Genomic DNA, 15,950 nt, shown 5'->3' with positions numbered 1-15,950 from the left:
ACTTAATTTATTTTCTGTGTTGAAATATTTGATTCTTTTTACATTTTAAAGCACAAACATGAACATGCAGATATCAAATAAACATGCAGCGTATGAACTGAAATGAATCACTTTAGTTTACAAGCGTCTCTTATCTCTCGCTGCGTTTAACGACAATCCATCAACAATTTACCCTCGCGCAGATCTGTTTAGTCAGCTGCTGCAGGAGACGAATAAAAACAAAGCTGGAGCAGAAGGTTTTCATGAGAAAAGGATTCTACGTCCGGATGGTTTTAAAGTCCTGAGGGATTCTGGGAGTGGCCGCCTGTCGGACGCGTGCCAGTCTGATGCCGAGGAGCACGCGCTGAAGACGCCTCTTTCCTGAAGCACAGAGATCACACACTCCATTACGTTTCAGGACCTCATTTATGATGCAGAAACAAGACTATAGCCCGAATAAAAACCTGACAGAGCAAATCATTAGCAAAACTGTAACAGAAGACGTTCACATTACGAAACGCTCGTATAAGTTCCTGGAAGTATTTTCCATTGTTTTTCTCCATAAGCATAAAATAAGTCAAATACACATTAACAAAAATCACAAGTCATTTAAGAGTGTAAAGAGACGTGTCATTTGCCTCTAAAAGCTCTGCTTTCTGTTTCCACAGTAACAGCGACGTCCCTGATTGGTGGATTGGATAGGTCTTTTGTGGGAATATGGCTATTAAACATGATTTTAAAAATATGACGTTGAAATCACACATTAACTAAAACTACAACTATTAAAAACATTTTTGTTAACTGAAATAAAGTTGAAATAAAATATAAATCTTTTATATGGAAAGCTAAGAAATGTCCCCTTGGCAATTAACTAAAATACGCTTAAGTAGAACTAAAGCAATGAAATTACTACTTGGAAAAAAAAAATGAAGCCTAAATAGTAGTATTTAAACAAACAAAAACTAATAAAAATTACAAAAGAACATGACAAAATTAGTGAAAAAAAATAAAATAATAATAATAATAATGAAAATAAAAGCTAATTCAATATATATATATATATAAATAATAATAATAATAATAATAATTAAAAAAACACATATATATAAAATAAATAAATAATATATATATATTTCTTTTATATATGCGTGTATGTGTGTTTTTATATAATATAATATAATATAATATAATATAATATAATATAATATAATATAATATAATATAATATAATATAATATAATATAATAAAAACACATATAATATAAATAAATATTTATTCTGTTATTCTTAATCCATATAAAAAATGTGAGTTTTACTAAAGGAACTCGACCGCATATATATTATATTATATTATATTATATTTTATATATATATATATATATATATATATATATATATATATATATTATATATATATATATAATATTATATATAATATAATATAATATTATATATAATATAATATTATATAATCTATAATATAATATAATATTATCTATAATATAATATAATATTATCTATAATATAATATAATATTATATATAATATAATATAATATAATATTATATATAATATAATATAATATATAATATAATATAATATAATATAATATAATATAATATAATATAATATAATATAATAAAATATAATATAATATATAATCTATAATATAATATATAATATAATATAATATTATATATAATATAATATAATATATAATATAATATAATATAATATAATATAATCTATAATATAATATTATATAATCTATAATATAATAAAAGTATATAATATAATATAATATAATATAATATAATATAATATAATCTATAATATAATATAATATAATCTATAATATAATATAATATTATCTATAATATAATATAATATTATATATAATATAATATTATCTATAATATAATATAATATAATATATAATATAATATAATATAATATAATATAATATAATATAATATATAATATAATATAATATTATATATAATATAATATAATATAATATTATATAATATAATATTATATAATCTATAATATAATATAATATTATATATAAAAAATGTGAGTTTTACTAAAGGAACTCGACCGCATATATATTATATTATATTATATATAATATAATATAATATAATATAATATAATATAATATAATATTATATAATATTATATAATATAATCTATAATATAATATAATATTATATATAATATAATATAATATTATATAATCTATAATATAATATAATATAATATTATATATAATATAATATAATATAATATAATATAATATAATATAATATAATATAATATAATATAATATAATATATTATATATATATATATATATATATATATATATATATATATATATATATATACAAAATAAAATAAATCTAATAACGATTTTTATTTTTAATCTATATAAAAAGTATTTTTTCTCGTAATTTAACGAGTTTATTCTCAACATTTTATCTCTACACTTTTTTCAAAATTTAACGTAATTTTTCTCATAATTAATTGAATTTGTTCTCGTAATTTAACAACTTTTTTCTCGGTATTTAATGAGTTTATTCTCAACATTTTATCTCAACTTTTTTCTCGAAATTTAACGAGTTTAATCTTATTTTTTTATTATTGCTTGGCCCTAATCCTCTTCCGTAAATATAATTAATAAATAAATAAATATTTTTTTATAAAACTATAATAACATAAATAATACTAAAATATCTCTGAATCACACTGAATTATGGTTTCCATATTTATATTTATATTTTTAGTTTATGAATAAAATTTATGGAGTTTTATTAATGCAACTCGACCTCTAAGTTAAAATTAATTTATTTCAGCTTTTTTAGTTTCAGTTGAAGTACTAAAAAATTAATTAAAAGTATAAATAAAAAAAATATACTATTTAGTAAAATTAAAACAGAAAATACAAAAAAAACAAAATAATAATCAAAATATTAATAAATACTGTAATAGTATATTAATGACACTAAAATAGCACTGCTATTACAGCCTCAACACCCATAATGCAACTGTCTCCTCATTCCACACCAAACAACAGCTTAAAACACAGAAGACTGTGTCGCAAGAGTTTGACGTACGTTTATGCAGTGGAGGAAGAAGACTGCGGTAAACTGATCGATGCTGTGTGAAAACAACCTCAAACGCCAGACAGAACAACAGCTGGACCGCCTCATACTGCAGAACGCCTCCGCCGTCCGGAGAGCCCAGAACCAGACCTGAGGGACAGCACCATGAGAACGTCACCAAACGGCTTTATTTATGGAATATTGCAGTGTTTATCATAAATGATTTATCATTATTGTGTTAAATTCATGTTCCTGGTAATCTTGAATCAGAATATCTTCTCTTCTCTGATGGTGAGGGCGGGGCAACCTGTCATGAGATCCACCAATAGCAAACCACAAGCATCCAATCAATTCCCCACAGACAAAACCAAGCCCCGCCCTACATTTGTTCTTGTTTGCGAAGCGTTTCACTCATATATACGGCACAATAGAGCTGAAAAGACTAGTGCTGCTTCAGTTTTTAATGTTTCTAGCTCAGTCTGCTCGTGCTCTTGCCTGTGTTTGTGTGTCTGATGAGTTTATTCGTGACTCGAGCCATCGTCCAGATCATCTTCATGAAGAAAGATGGGTGTGTCTCCACATTCTGACCCAGAGGCAAACTCTTCACGCATGCATGAAACCTGCAAACGCACACAGACACGAGCGTCACTCATTCTCGGGGGTTGATGGTTACTGTGGGTTGTTTCTTTTACCGCTCAGTTTCACACAATCATTCACCACTGAACATTCAAACATCACAGTCTGAGTAACTCAGATGTGTTCGTGTTAAACTTTTGCCATCAAGACAAAGCAGCTACACTAGTGTTCAAAAGGTGATTGTTTTTGTCTCTTGGTGGCATTTATTTGTTCAAAAATATAGTAAAAATAGTGAAATATTTTTATAATGAAAATCAGCTGTTTTCTATGTGAATATCTAGTAAAGTGTAATTTATTCCTTTGATCAAAGCTGAATTTTCAGCATCATTACTCCAGTCTTCAGTGTCACATGATCCTTCAGAAATCATTCTGATTTGATGATTTGCTGCTAAGGAAACATTTTTGATTCATTTTCAGGATTCTCTGATGAACAGGAAGTTCAAAAGAACAGCATTTATGTGAAATACAATCTTTTATAACATTATAAATGTCTTTTGATCATTTTAATGTGTCCTCGCTGAATAAAAGCATACATTTTCTTTCAAAAAAACTAAAAAATCGTACCTATGGCAAGCTTTTGAACAGTTTACCTGAGCGCCTGCAGCAGAATCAGCTTATACAAGCTTCTGTAAACAGCTTCCACTGAATTCATCTGGAGAAACATCAGACACGTGATGAATAAACCCTCCTCAATAACCATTTCACTCACAACACACATGAATATTAATAAGAGTCAGATTGTAACATTACTCATTTTTCTGTTCTTAAAAGATCACAACATCACTTTTTCAGTGACTTTGGCGTTTACCCCATATGTACATATTGATATGCATCAATTCCCCTATGGGATTTTTACTTGCTACACTCTATGAAAGTGAGAAAAATCACAGCCAATCAGAGTGTATTTGGTGTTTAATATGCGTAATTGTAGGCCAATGAGATTCCAGCATTCCAGGTCTCTCACCCTGAGGTCCAGAAAGATGTCGGTACACTTGAGACTGAGGACTGACAGCAGCTTCTTCATGGCCGCAGCTGGCGAGTGGGCGGAGCCTAGAGTCAGGCTGTAACGCAGTGATAGGCCTTCATACCTAAGAGGGCGGAGCAGAGATCATTTACATATGTTGCATCAGAAATACTGTACTAGATTTGATTTGAAACTTACTTTGTGACTTAAAATGGTACATATTCTAATATAGTATGAATGATTTTCTGACGTACTACATCTGCCATGTGACCTACAGAGTTATCATCCATGGCCTCATGGGATAGTAAAGTGTCCATCGAATGCGCACTTCAGAATCTCGCCGGAAGTAGTAGGTCATCAGTCTACTGTTTTATGAATTCGGACACTACTCGGCTCACATACTGTTTTTCGCTTACTATATAGTATGGAAGTAGGCATATTCAGACGCAGCGATAGTTTAGTCATCTAGTTTGTTAAAAGCTATTTTGATGCAAAAATTTGATGCAACTCTGCTCAGATTACATACGGTCCCTCTCTATATAGTGTTAAAGTAACACTGAAGCAGAGTTAAAGTTAATGAGATAATTGATTAATTATGATTGAGCATTATTGATGAACGCCTGCTGTTAACAAGCAGAATCACTGAAGAGAAACACAATAACTAAAAATTACATCCAGCCACAGCCTTAAATGAAATCAACTGAAGATAAAAGACATTAAATCTCTCAAGATCTGAATAAACAACTCCACAAACTTCATATTATCTCATTAACTTTAACTCTGCTTCAGTGTAGAGAGGGACCATGTGTTCTCTGAGCAGAGTTGATTTAACTCTGGGGATTTTGTGATTTTTATTAGTTTTTAAAAAGAAATGTTTATATAGTGTTTATTAATGTTTAAGTTATTTCAAGTTAAACTAAATAAAGATCAGAAATTTTTCCTTGGCAACTAGCTGAAATATAAAAGAACTTATTTTATTTCAGTTGATGTTTATTATTTTTTAAGCAACAAAAACGTTTATGGTTGTATTTAACTAAAGTAACAAATAGGGGAAGTGTTCGGAAACCTATTCGGTAACAATTATTGATGTACTCCTAGTGATGTGCTTCGACCAGAAAACACCTTAGCAACCACTCTGAACATCTTAGCAACCGCATTCCACCTCCCTGTCAATAATCCACGACACGTCACCCCAAACTGATCTTTTCACTGCAGGCTGGAATGATTATATAAGACATTATGGTGATGACACGCGTATGGATTATGATCTCAGGAGCCTCATCGCTGCAGTATAAGCGCATCACAGATAAGATAGACGTCCCTCCCTGATTTACAGCCTGATAGGAAAGACGCCTCACCGCGAGTAGTCCTTGTAGACGTCCAGCGTGTGTGTGTTGAGCAGCAGGCCGCACCAGGGGAACAGGCAGCAGGACGGGAACACGCTGACCCCTGACCTCACCCACTCCTCACACACCGCGAAGTTCACCGCCACCTTCTGAGGGTTGATCTTACAGCCGTAATCGGGAACGCCGGCCAGCAGCGTCCTGACAGACAGACAGAGGTGAGCGAGCGTGATGACATCATGTGTGTGGGTCAGAGCTGTGGCGTGTGGACGTACGTCAGGAACTCTGTGGCTTTACTCAGATGAGGAGTGATGAGCAGAAAATCATCAACCAGCCGCATAAGACACCTGCACACACACCACACATGAACACATGACACCTAGTGGCTATTATCGTTTACTAAAACTATTAAAAACATTTTTTTAACAGAAAGCTGAAATAAAATATGAATATTAGATGAAAGTAGATGCACTAAAATTACTAATTGGAAACTGAATTATATTTAATATTAAAATAAAAATAAATTAAAAGTTAATAGTAATAATAAAAAAACTAATATGTGACTGATATATGACAAAAGCGTGGAAAAAAAAACTTAAAAAAAAAAAAAAAAAAAAAAAAGCCAATTCAAAATATTAATAAAAAACGTAATAGTATATAAATAATACGGATTTGGACTATTTTCAATCCAATTCACATATTCATTTGCATTTACTCTGAACACAATTTAATGTAACATGAATTATTAAAGATTATAAACTGATTTTTAGGGTTTTTTTTCTCTCACCCTCCCTTGGCGATGCCTTTCAGCAGGGAGTTCTCCATGTGTCCGTAACACAGATTACACAGCAGAGCCGACACCGAAGATCCCTGCGGAATCCCACACACCTGACGGAACATTCTGGAACACAGGAGCCGCTGATGACATCATCACCCGACAGAGTCACAGGAAAAACTGAGGGCTGAATGAATTAAACTCACTTATTGTCATGATGAATGACGTAGCTGCTCAACATCTTCTGGAAGAACTGAAACACGTCTCCTCCGCGGACCTCAGACGAGTGCTGAGAGACACACACACACACACACACACACACACACACACTTATAGTTCTGCTGCCATTCAGTCGTCTGAACTAGAAAACTGATTAAACTGTCTGAACACTGATGTTGAGCTCAATAACGGAAAAAAACATCATTATTTCTGACAGCTTTGAGATTTATTGACTTTGGAAACATGCATTTATTCAACTTAAAAAAAAAAAATGTGTGTGTTTTAATAGAATTATATTTGTGTTTTTAATTGTATTGCATGAAAGATAAAGTTATAAATAAATATACATATACATACTGTATATATATAAAACAAAATAAATTAAAAATAAATTAAAATAAATACACAAGTATAAAAATAAATTAAATAAAAATAATAAATAAATACACACAAATACATATGTAAAAAACAAAATGAATTAAATAAAAATTAAAATAAATAAATATACACACACACACATATATATATATATATATATATATATATATATATATTAAATAAAAATAAATACACAAATACATATATAAAACAAAATAACAAATGAATTAAAATTAAATAAAAATAAATGAACACACAGATACATATATAAGATAAAAATAAATGAATTAAAAATAAAAATACACATATACATATATAAAACAAAATAACAAATGAATTAAAAATAAATTAAAATAAATTAATTAATTAAAATGAATACAAATAAATGTATAAAAAATAAATACAAATAATAAAATACAAAAAATATATACAAATATAAATAAATGAATTAAATAAATAAATACACACAGATGTATACATACATATATCTATTATATATATGTGATTATAAATAAAAATATATTAAATATTAATATAAATCAAAATGTGAAATAAAAAAATAAATATAAATTAAATGTTTTTTTAAATAAATGTAAAAAATTAAAAATAAATAAATAAATAAAAAATATTATATTAATATATTATATATATATATATATATATATATATATATATATATATATATATATATATATATATATATATATATATATATATATATATATATATATATACACAAACTACACTTAAGTGAGTTTGGCTTTTAGTGGTGTAAACATCACCTGTTGTAAAGGAAAGGTGAGCACGTCATTTATAATACAAGACAAAACGAGAATCGTTGAGAAATGTAAACGTAGAAATGTAAATGAGTATGTAAACATTTAATCTTGATTAACATTTAATCATTGGAAGCCAAATTTGCAATTAAAAATCAAATGGGATTAATTGGCCAGCACTAATAAATTGCTTGCGATGCTCGTCATTTTACAATAAATGAACACACGTGTGTCTCACCCGCTCCACCAGGATGGCGTCGCGCAGGGAACCGCTGGCCTGCTCGTCCACGACAAACCCCTTCATGTTGAGCGGCTCGGACATCTCCGCCTGAACACACACACACACACACATCAGCACACGGACACATTTCTCTCATCTTCAGCGCTGGCGTTCGTTCACACACCTTCGTGCAGAAGTGTTTCCTGAGGCCCTGGTTGGGGTCGTTCCACACGCGAGCGTACTGACGCAGGAAGAAACTCTGCTCCACAAACGGACCCAACACTTCACCCAACACCTCCACCAGCTTCTGGTGAGGAAGACTGTCGTACGCCCCGCTCACGTCCACCTGACACACACACACACACAGAGAATGATGGGAAACTGAACTGGTGCCTTGTGATTTATTATTTATTTAGGATTACTCTGACCTTGACGAAGTAGAGCGGGCGCGGCGAGCTCTTCTGCTGCGGGCTGAAGTTCTTCAGGACTCTGTGAATGTCCTGCCAACCCCAGACGGTGGAGCCCATGGGCCCCGGGGCCGAGCGCACACACGTGTTCAGCACGTTCAGCAGGACCCGCACGCAACTCTGGAAATGCTGCTCAAAAACACATAAACAAATCTATCATTTAACAACATTACATACACAACCACACTATTTTCACACATAAAAACACAAATTTATTTTTATTAACAAATGTGAATCACACACTTTCCCTTATACATTCATATTGTTCTAAACTAACAATGTTGATGTTCAATGTTGAGCTGAAATGTGACTCCAGACGAACTGAATTCGCCTCCAGAAGTGTGAACGCTCGTGACGCACCTGCAGAGACTCTCTGGTTCCTGTGAGTCGAGTGATGGGTCTCATGCTGCTGACCTTCGGGATGAACCGGATTCGGGATGTTACTGTAGTCTTTGGGAACTTCAAGGCCTGAGAAGGAGACAGCGCCCTCCACTGGCCCTTAGACAGATGAACTCTGCAAACAAACCACCAGAACAGGTCCAGAATTACAATCAAAATTTAAAATTAAATTAGAATCTGTAATATTTAGTATATATATATGAATATATATAAATCTTTAATATTTAGTGTATATATATATATATATATATATATATATATATATATATATATATATATATATATATATATATATAAATTTAATAAATAAGTAATATTTATTATTTATATATTTATTTTATATGTATTTTTTTATTTTATTTTATATATATATATATATATATATATATATATATATATATATATATATATATATATATTTATTTATTTTTTCTGTGTGTATATATAAAATCAATCTTTGCATTTGAAAAATAAATATTACTGATAGTATTCAGTAACATCTGAAAACATAAATATTACAGAATCTTATTTATGAAACTTTATATAATATTTATCATTTTGATGCATTTATATATGCATAAAAATATACGCATATATATATATATATATATATATATATATATATATATATATATATATATATATATATATATAAAATAAAAAAATACATATAAAATAAAAAATATATAAATAATAAATATTATATATATATATATATATATATTAGGGATGTGCAACGATTAATCGTGATTAATCGTTTGCAAAATAAAAGTCTTGTTTACGTAATATGTGTGTGGTCTGTGTATAATAATTATGTATATATAAATACAGACACATACATGTATATATTTAAGAAAATGTTAGATTTATATATAAAATATTTATATGTAATATAAAATATATATAAATATATATATTTATTTAAACATGCATATATTTCTTAAATTTATACATGTGTCTGTATTTATAAATACATAATTATTATACACAGAACACACACATACTACGTAAACACACTTTTGCACATCCCTAATATATATATATTATGTTATATATAATTTATGCATATTTTAAAATGTATACATATGCATAAAAATGATAAATATTACAAAAAAACGGTGCATAGTTTTTAATCATAACCATAAATTAGATACTGTAATATTTAGTATTTAGTGATACATTATTTAGTAGAAATAAGTCAGTAATATTTATTTTTTAAAAATGCAAAGATAGATATATATATATAAACTTTTCTATTTGAATATTTTTTATTTTAATTTGATATAACTGTCTTGAGAAAAATGTGTTTACTATTTTTTGAACCTTTGGTAATGTGCGTGTGTGTAAAAACTGAAATATATTTATATTAATTTTAAATTATATAATTTTCAATTAAAAGCATCTAAAAATAATTTTAAAATATCAAATAAATGTAAATAAAAAATAAATTTAAGTTTAAAAGAACAGTTATCTATCTATTTATTGTAATAAATATATAGTATAAATAGTAAAGTACAAAAAAAATTATTTAGTATAATGAGAAGTGAGCAAAAACATGCTTAATTGTCATGAAAACTTCACAAAATAAAAAAAAATGTTTTCTCATTTCTTGTGACGTGACTCTGGTGTCATGAGAGTCACATGACATTTGTTTTGCGCACCTGAAGGCCATTTCCTGCAGTTTGTTCCACACTTCAGCCCTGTAGAAGCGCAGCGCGTGTTTCTGTCCCATACTCTCAGTGACGTAGAACTGCGCTCGGACCAGACCGACCACGAACCCGCTCAGCGTCCAGGCCAGAAACTGACCGAAGATCCACTCTCTGTAGCGGTGCTCACTCGCGCAGTGACCTGCAGCACCACATCTGGTCAATAACAGTCATTACAGCCTGATAACTACAGCTGTAGTGTTGATTTAGCATCATTCATATACTATTATTAGTTTTTATTAATATTAAGAATTGACTTTTATTTGTATATTTTAAGAGTGAAGAATGTTAAAGACACACGTTTCTTGAGTCCCAGCCAATGGCAGGCCTTAACCTTCATCTTCCACATCAGCTGCACCAACGGGAGGCGCTCAAATTTCCCCAGACGCAGGAACTTCTTCACATTGGACAGGAAGTGGAGCCGGTTTTCCTGGGATCCCCAGAGTTCCTCAGGAATAACGTAGTACAAACATTCCCTCACAAACAGATACACCCTGTAAGCGGAGAAATGCGACTTCAGCAGCGACTCCATATCCTGCGTGTCTGGAGTCCCCGAGCACTTCCTCTGCAGGAACAGGGTGTACGGACACTTCCTGTGCTGGCGTAAGAGTCGACTGAACAGGGGCACCATGGCGAAGAATCGCTTGGGAAGTTTCTTCCGTCTCGGTTGCGTGTCGGACACGTTAAAATCCAATTGGAGGAATATCATCCGGACGAGATCCGCCCCCTGCAGCCGTCTAGCCCCGCCCACACCTTTCAGTTTCCTGTTGAGCAGGAAGCCCTTCATGCCCCGCCCATTATAGAGCATGCTCAGAACACGGATCGAGCAGTGTGAGGGTCGAGGAGGCCGCTGATCCGCGGGTTTCCAGCTCTGAGATCCGTGACTTCCGTCGGATTCGTCCGTAATCATCTTTCGCCTCTTCATCGCAGGCTGTTTATCATCTTCATCTCGCGCTCTCTTTTTCGAGACTATTTCCTTACCGTCTCTCGCGACCGTCTTCCGCGGCACAGCGGGACTTTTCCGCACCACGCCGAAGGACGTTTGAGGCGAGACGTGGCTGAGGAAAAACCCGGACCAGGAGCGCGGAAGCAGCAGGTCGTACACGGGCTCGCCGCACACCTGCAGCAGACACGAGGGCGGGACGGTGGCGAACACGGCGCAGTCCTGCAGCAGGTGACGCGTGACCTCCGTGCCCAGACGCTGGTTGATCCTCTTCCACAGCTCGCTGGTGCTGATGGAGGCGGCCGTCTGGGACACGTCTCCGTGGAATCGGAAGGGATCCGAACAGGCCGTCACGTCGTTGCACTGGTAGCCGAATCCCAGGACGTTCCTCAGCTTCTTCCGTTTAATGTGGTTCAGGGTGAACGCCAAAACCTCCGGAAGAGTGCTGAGCTGATATAAGACACGTAACATGTTAATATGGTCATTATCACGTTTATTTTCATAATTTACATATTGTTGCTTTAATTTTCATAATGCTGCTTTCTATAGCACTTTTCTAGCTGACTAATGAGTTTATGGTCACTGAATATGTTTTTCTGAGGTAAATGTGACGTCACGTGACATTGAAGCTGTTTTATCGAGGTTGAAGCACTGATTGAGCGATTACACGAGACATGATACGGATTTCAGTAAGTTGTACTGTATATTTTAACATACCTTCAGATGTTCATGTTTATTTCGCTGTAACTGGTATTAAAGCGGAGGAGAGGATGATCACATGCTTCTCTTTAACTGAGGCGCTAAAGCGATCCGTCACGCCACATTAAACAGCGCCAAAACGCTATTTATTTTCTGAATCTCATAATAAGATGGACGTCATTTGAAATCTGAGACTTTGCTTCATATCAAAAGTAACAAAGATTATTGCGATTTATTGGATGGGAGGAGCTACATATTCTGCTCATTCATCAACTGAAAACAGACTAGACTAATCGATTCTTGGGATTTAAGAATCGATATCAGTTTGTAAAAATGAGAATCGATTAAAATCGAGAAATCTATATTTTTTACCCAGCCCTAATACATGTATTATCATCTTCTTTTATGGGAACATGTCAAATGACAAAATATACAAAAATTCATTTTCAGATATTTTATAAGGACCCCCTGGCATTATGTCAAGGACCACTAGGGGTTGAGAAACACTGCTCTAAATGATCAAAACCTTTTGAAATGATGACATAAAATCAAAATCTAAGTTATAATGGCATACTAAGTCGAAATTCACTAAACTTAAATTGTCATTCTAAGTCGAATTATGACATACATAGTTTTGAATTTTAATGTCGTATTAATGATATAAAGAGTTGAAATTGTGACAAAGTCATCATAATTATAACAAAAAGTCAGAATTTCGACTTTTCAATCTCATAAATGACTTAACATGTCATACTTTTTTCGACACTTTATAATTAAGATTTACCAATGCATGAATTTTTTTTCCTATGTGGCAGAAACGGGCTTATACAAGTATGATATATGGCCAGAATTGGTCAAACTGCTGTCCCACAACCCAATAAAACACTTTTAAAAAGCATTTAAGTATTCAAATATTAGATGTTTACCAAGATCCTCCTATTATCTATTGAATCCCAGAATAAAATTTAAAATATCAGTAAGATTAATATATATAAAATCATCATTTATTGGGTACTTTCAATTGGGAGGTGTCTGTCCTGAACCCTGACCCCTAAATTTCAACTAATTTTTGCATTTTTTTCCATTGTTTAAAAAAAAATGTTTTTTTTTTAAAAGTGAAGTTAAAAAAAATATTTTATATTTTATTTTTTAAATCATGAAACTTTATGTAAAAAAAAAAAAAGAAAGTGTTCTGCATGTTCATGTCACTACCAGTGTGTTTTAGTCCATTGTCTGATTTTAACACACTTGATCAGGAAATATTCCTGTGTTCCTCCTCTCACAGCCTCTCTTTCACAGCAGATAGATCATCATTCTGAGTTAAATGTGTTCAGAAGTCTGAAAATCTGTGTGGAACTTTAAGGAACATCACTAACAAACACCTTTTTTCTGCAATTAAGAAAACTTTGTTGGGTGTTATTCCATAAAATTTAGTTTATATGTGTGTAAAACAGTTCAGAACTGTGCTAGATAACCATCTTTGAGTTCAAAAGTATCAAAAATTGTTTTGATACTACCGAAACAGTCATGACTGAAACGTGGTGATGTGACATCATTGTTTTTGAGGGTTATTCAAGAAAATTTAGTTTTTTTTTCTGTGTACAACTGTTCAGAACTGTGCTGATGACTCAAAGTATCTAAAATTGTCACTACCGAAACTTTACCACATGTTTCAGCAGTGACAAAAGGGAACATATAATCGTTTATTTGTGAGGGGGAAGTTATGCAAATCATTAGAATTTCAGTATGTTTTATTATTCAAATCATTAGTGTTTTAGTGTGTGAGATAAACTGTGTCATGTGATGTGGTCACTACCGAAACTGTGCAGTCACGACCGAAACAAGGGATGTTAAGTCAAAAATAAAGTATAGATGTTATTATAGTGTTTGGTTCAATGTTTATTCAAACTAATGAATCCTTCACTTTGAAATCAGTTTGATAAACTTTTTTTTTACAGAAAATGACTGGATTCAAAATCCAACAAATCTCATAAATTACACTTGAAATATTGTTAAAGTTGTAATTGTTATTGATTTACCTGTGAAAACTTTATTAAAAAATAGCAAAAAATATATTTACAAGATAGATGTAAACAAAATATTAATAGATCAATGTGACTCTTCTTATTAAATTATTTATTATTGTGTTTCGGTAGTGATAAATGTGGGGAGAGGGCAAATATTCCAAAATTTTCTGAAAATACAATATGAGAATTAACTGTATGCAATTTGCATACATACAAAATTTATATATATATATTTTTTTTTTCCCAAGACGTTTCCAACTCTGACTCAGGAGGACATTTTCTAACAATTAATTAATAATAACTAATCTATAATAAGAATCTCCAGTTTGTTTTGACGTGTAAACAAATTAACTGTCAGAAACAGGTGTGAGGTACCTGTGCGGGAACGCGCAGCTGCTGAAGTGGCGTGAACGAGCATATCATCAGCCCTCTGACGAGATTTTTAAAGCGCGGTGCGTCTCTTTCCTCCAGCAGAGCCGGTTTCCGGCCATCAGAGAACACGAGCCCGTCTGTAAACTCCTCCAGAGTCTGCACGACCGGATATAACGAGCGCAGAATGCCGAACACATACTTAAAACCGGTATCTGTCGAGTCACGTCGAGACATGCGTGTTCGTGTTTGTGTTTCCCTCATCCGGTGCTTCGAGCTTCCCGCGCTGCGCCTCTGGCAATCATTCGTGTGTCGCAGGACCCGGATGTGCAGACGAATAAAAACGAATATTTAAAGCTACTTAACCTTTTTTTTTTTTCTCGAAATCAACATAATTTAAATAATAAGCGAGTACATCATAAAACAATTTTCCAAACCCTGTTTTGACCCTAAATCACTACCGTAAGTCTAACAGTAAAATTAATTTAAGAGTTGTCGGACGGATTTCGCGGGAAACTACAAACTTCCGTTCCAAGTCTTATCCGTGCGATTCATTAATTGTAATTAAATAATTTTAATAAGCATGTGAAAACACTAAATTGCTAACAGATCAAAACAGTGCTATAATATAACTAAATTAAGACATTACAACCACATACAAAAATAAAACAAAATAAATGAGAACAATGATAAACGAATAGGGATATGCAACGATTAATCGTTAGCAAAATAAAAGTTTGTGTTTACGTAATATATGTGTGTGGTCTGTGTATAATAATTATGTATATATAAATACACACACATGTATAAATTTAAGAAATATGCATGTTTAAAATATATATATATTTATATTTTATAGAACATGTAAATATATTTTATATATAAATCTAACATTTTTCTTAAATATATACATGTATGTGTGTGTATTTATATATACATAACTA

The 15,950-nt window shown here is 31.7% G+C and overlaps 1 protein-coding gene across 1 annotated transcript; it reads right to left on the bottom strand.

Moving 5' to 3' along the window:
- Position 1: 1 nt before the first annotated feature.
- tert (telomerase reverse transcriptase) lies at positions 2-15,944 on the bottom strand. The gene is made up of 16 exons (XM_067412185.1): positions 15,013-15,944; positions 11,269-12,361; positions 10,924-11,110; positions 9,224-9,377; positions 8,825-8,992; positions 8,581-8,742; positions 8,415-8,504; positions 7,010-7,092; positions 6,816-6,929; positions 6,304-6,375; positions 6,044-6,229; positions 4,686-4,809; positions 4,312-4,373; positions 3,581-3,705; positions 3,098-3,235; positions 2-360 (listed from the first exon to the last, which is right to left on the bottom strand). Exons 1-16 carry the CDS (start codon positions 15,268-15,270, stop codon positions 257-259), a joined length of 3,120 nt encoding a protein of 1,039 aa, XP_067268286.1. The 5' UTR covers positions 15,271-15,944; the 3' UTR covers positions 2-256.
- Between the last annotated feature and the right edge of the window lie 6 nt (positions 15,945-15,950).

This window comes from Chanodichthys erythropterus, chromosome 15 (genome assembly GCF_024489055.1).
Source record: "Chanodichthys erythropterus isolate Z2021 chromosome 15, ASM2448905v1, whole genome shotgun sequence".
NCBI lineage: Eukaryota > Metazoa > Chordata > Actinopteri > Cypriniformes > Xenocyprididae > Chanodichthys > Chanodichthys erythropterus.
This window is presented reverse-complemented; position numbering and strand designations above follow the sequence as displayed.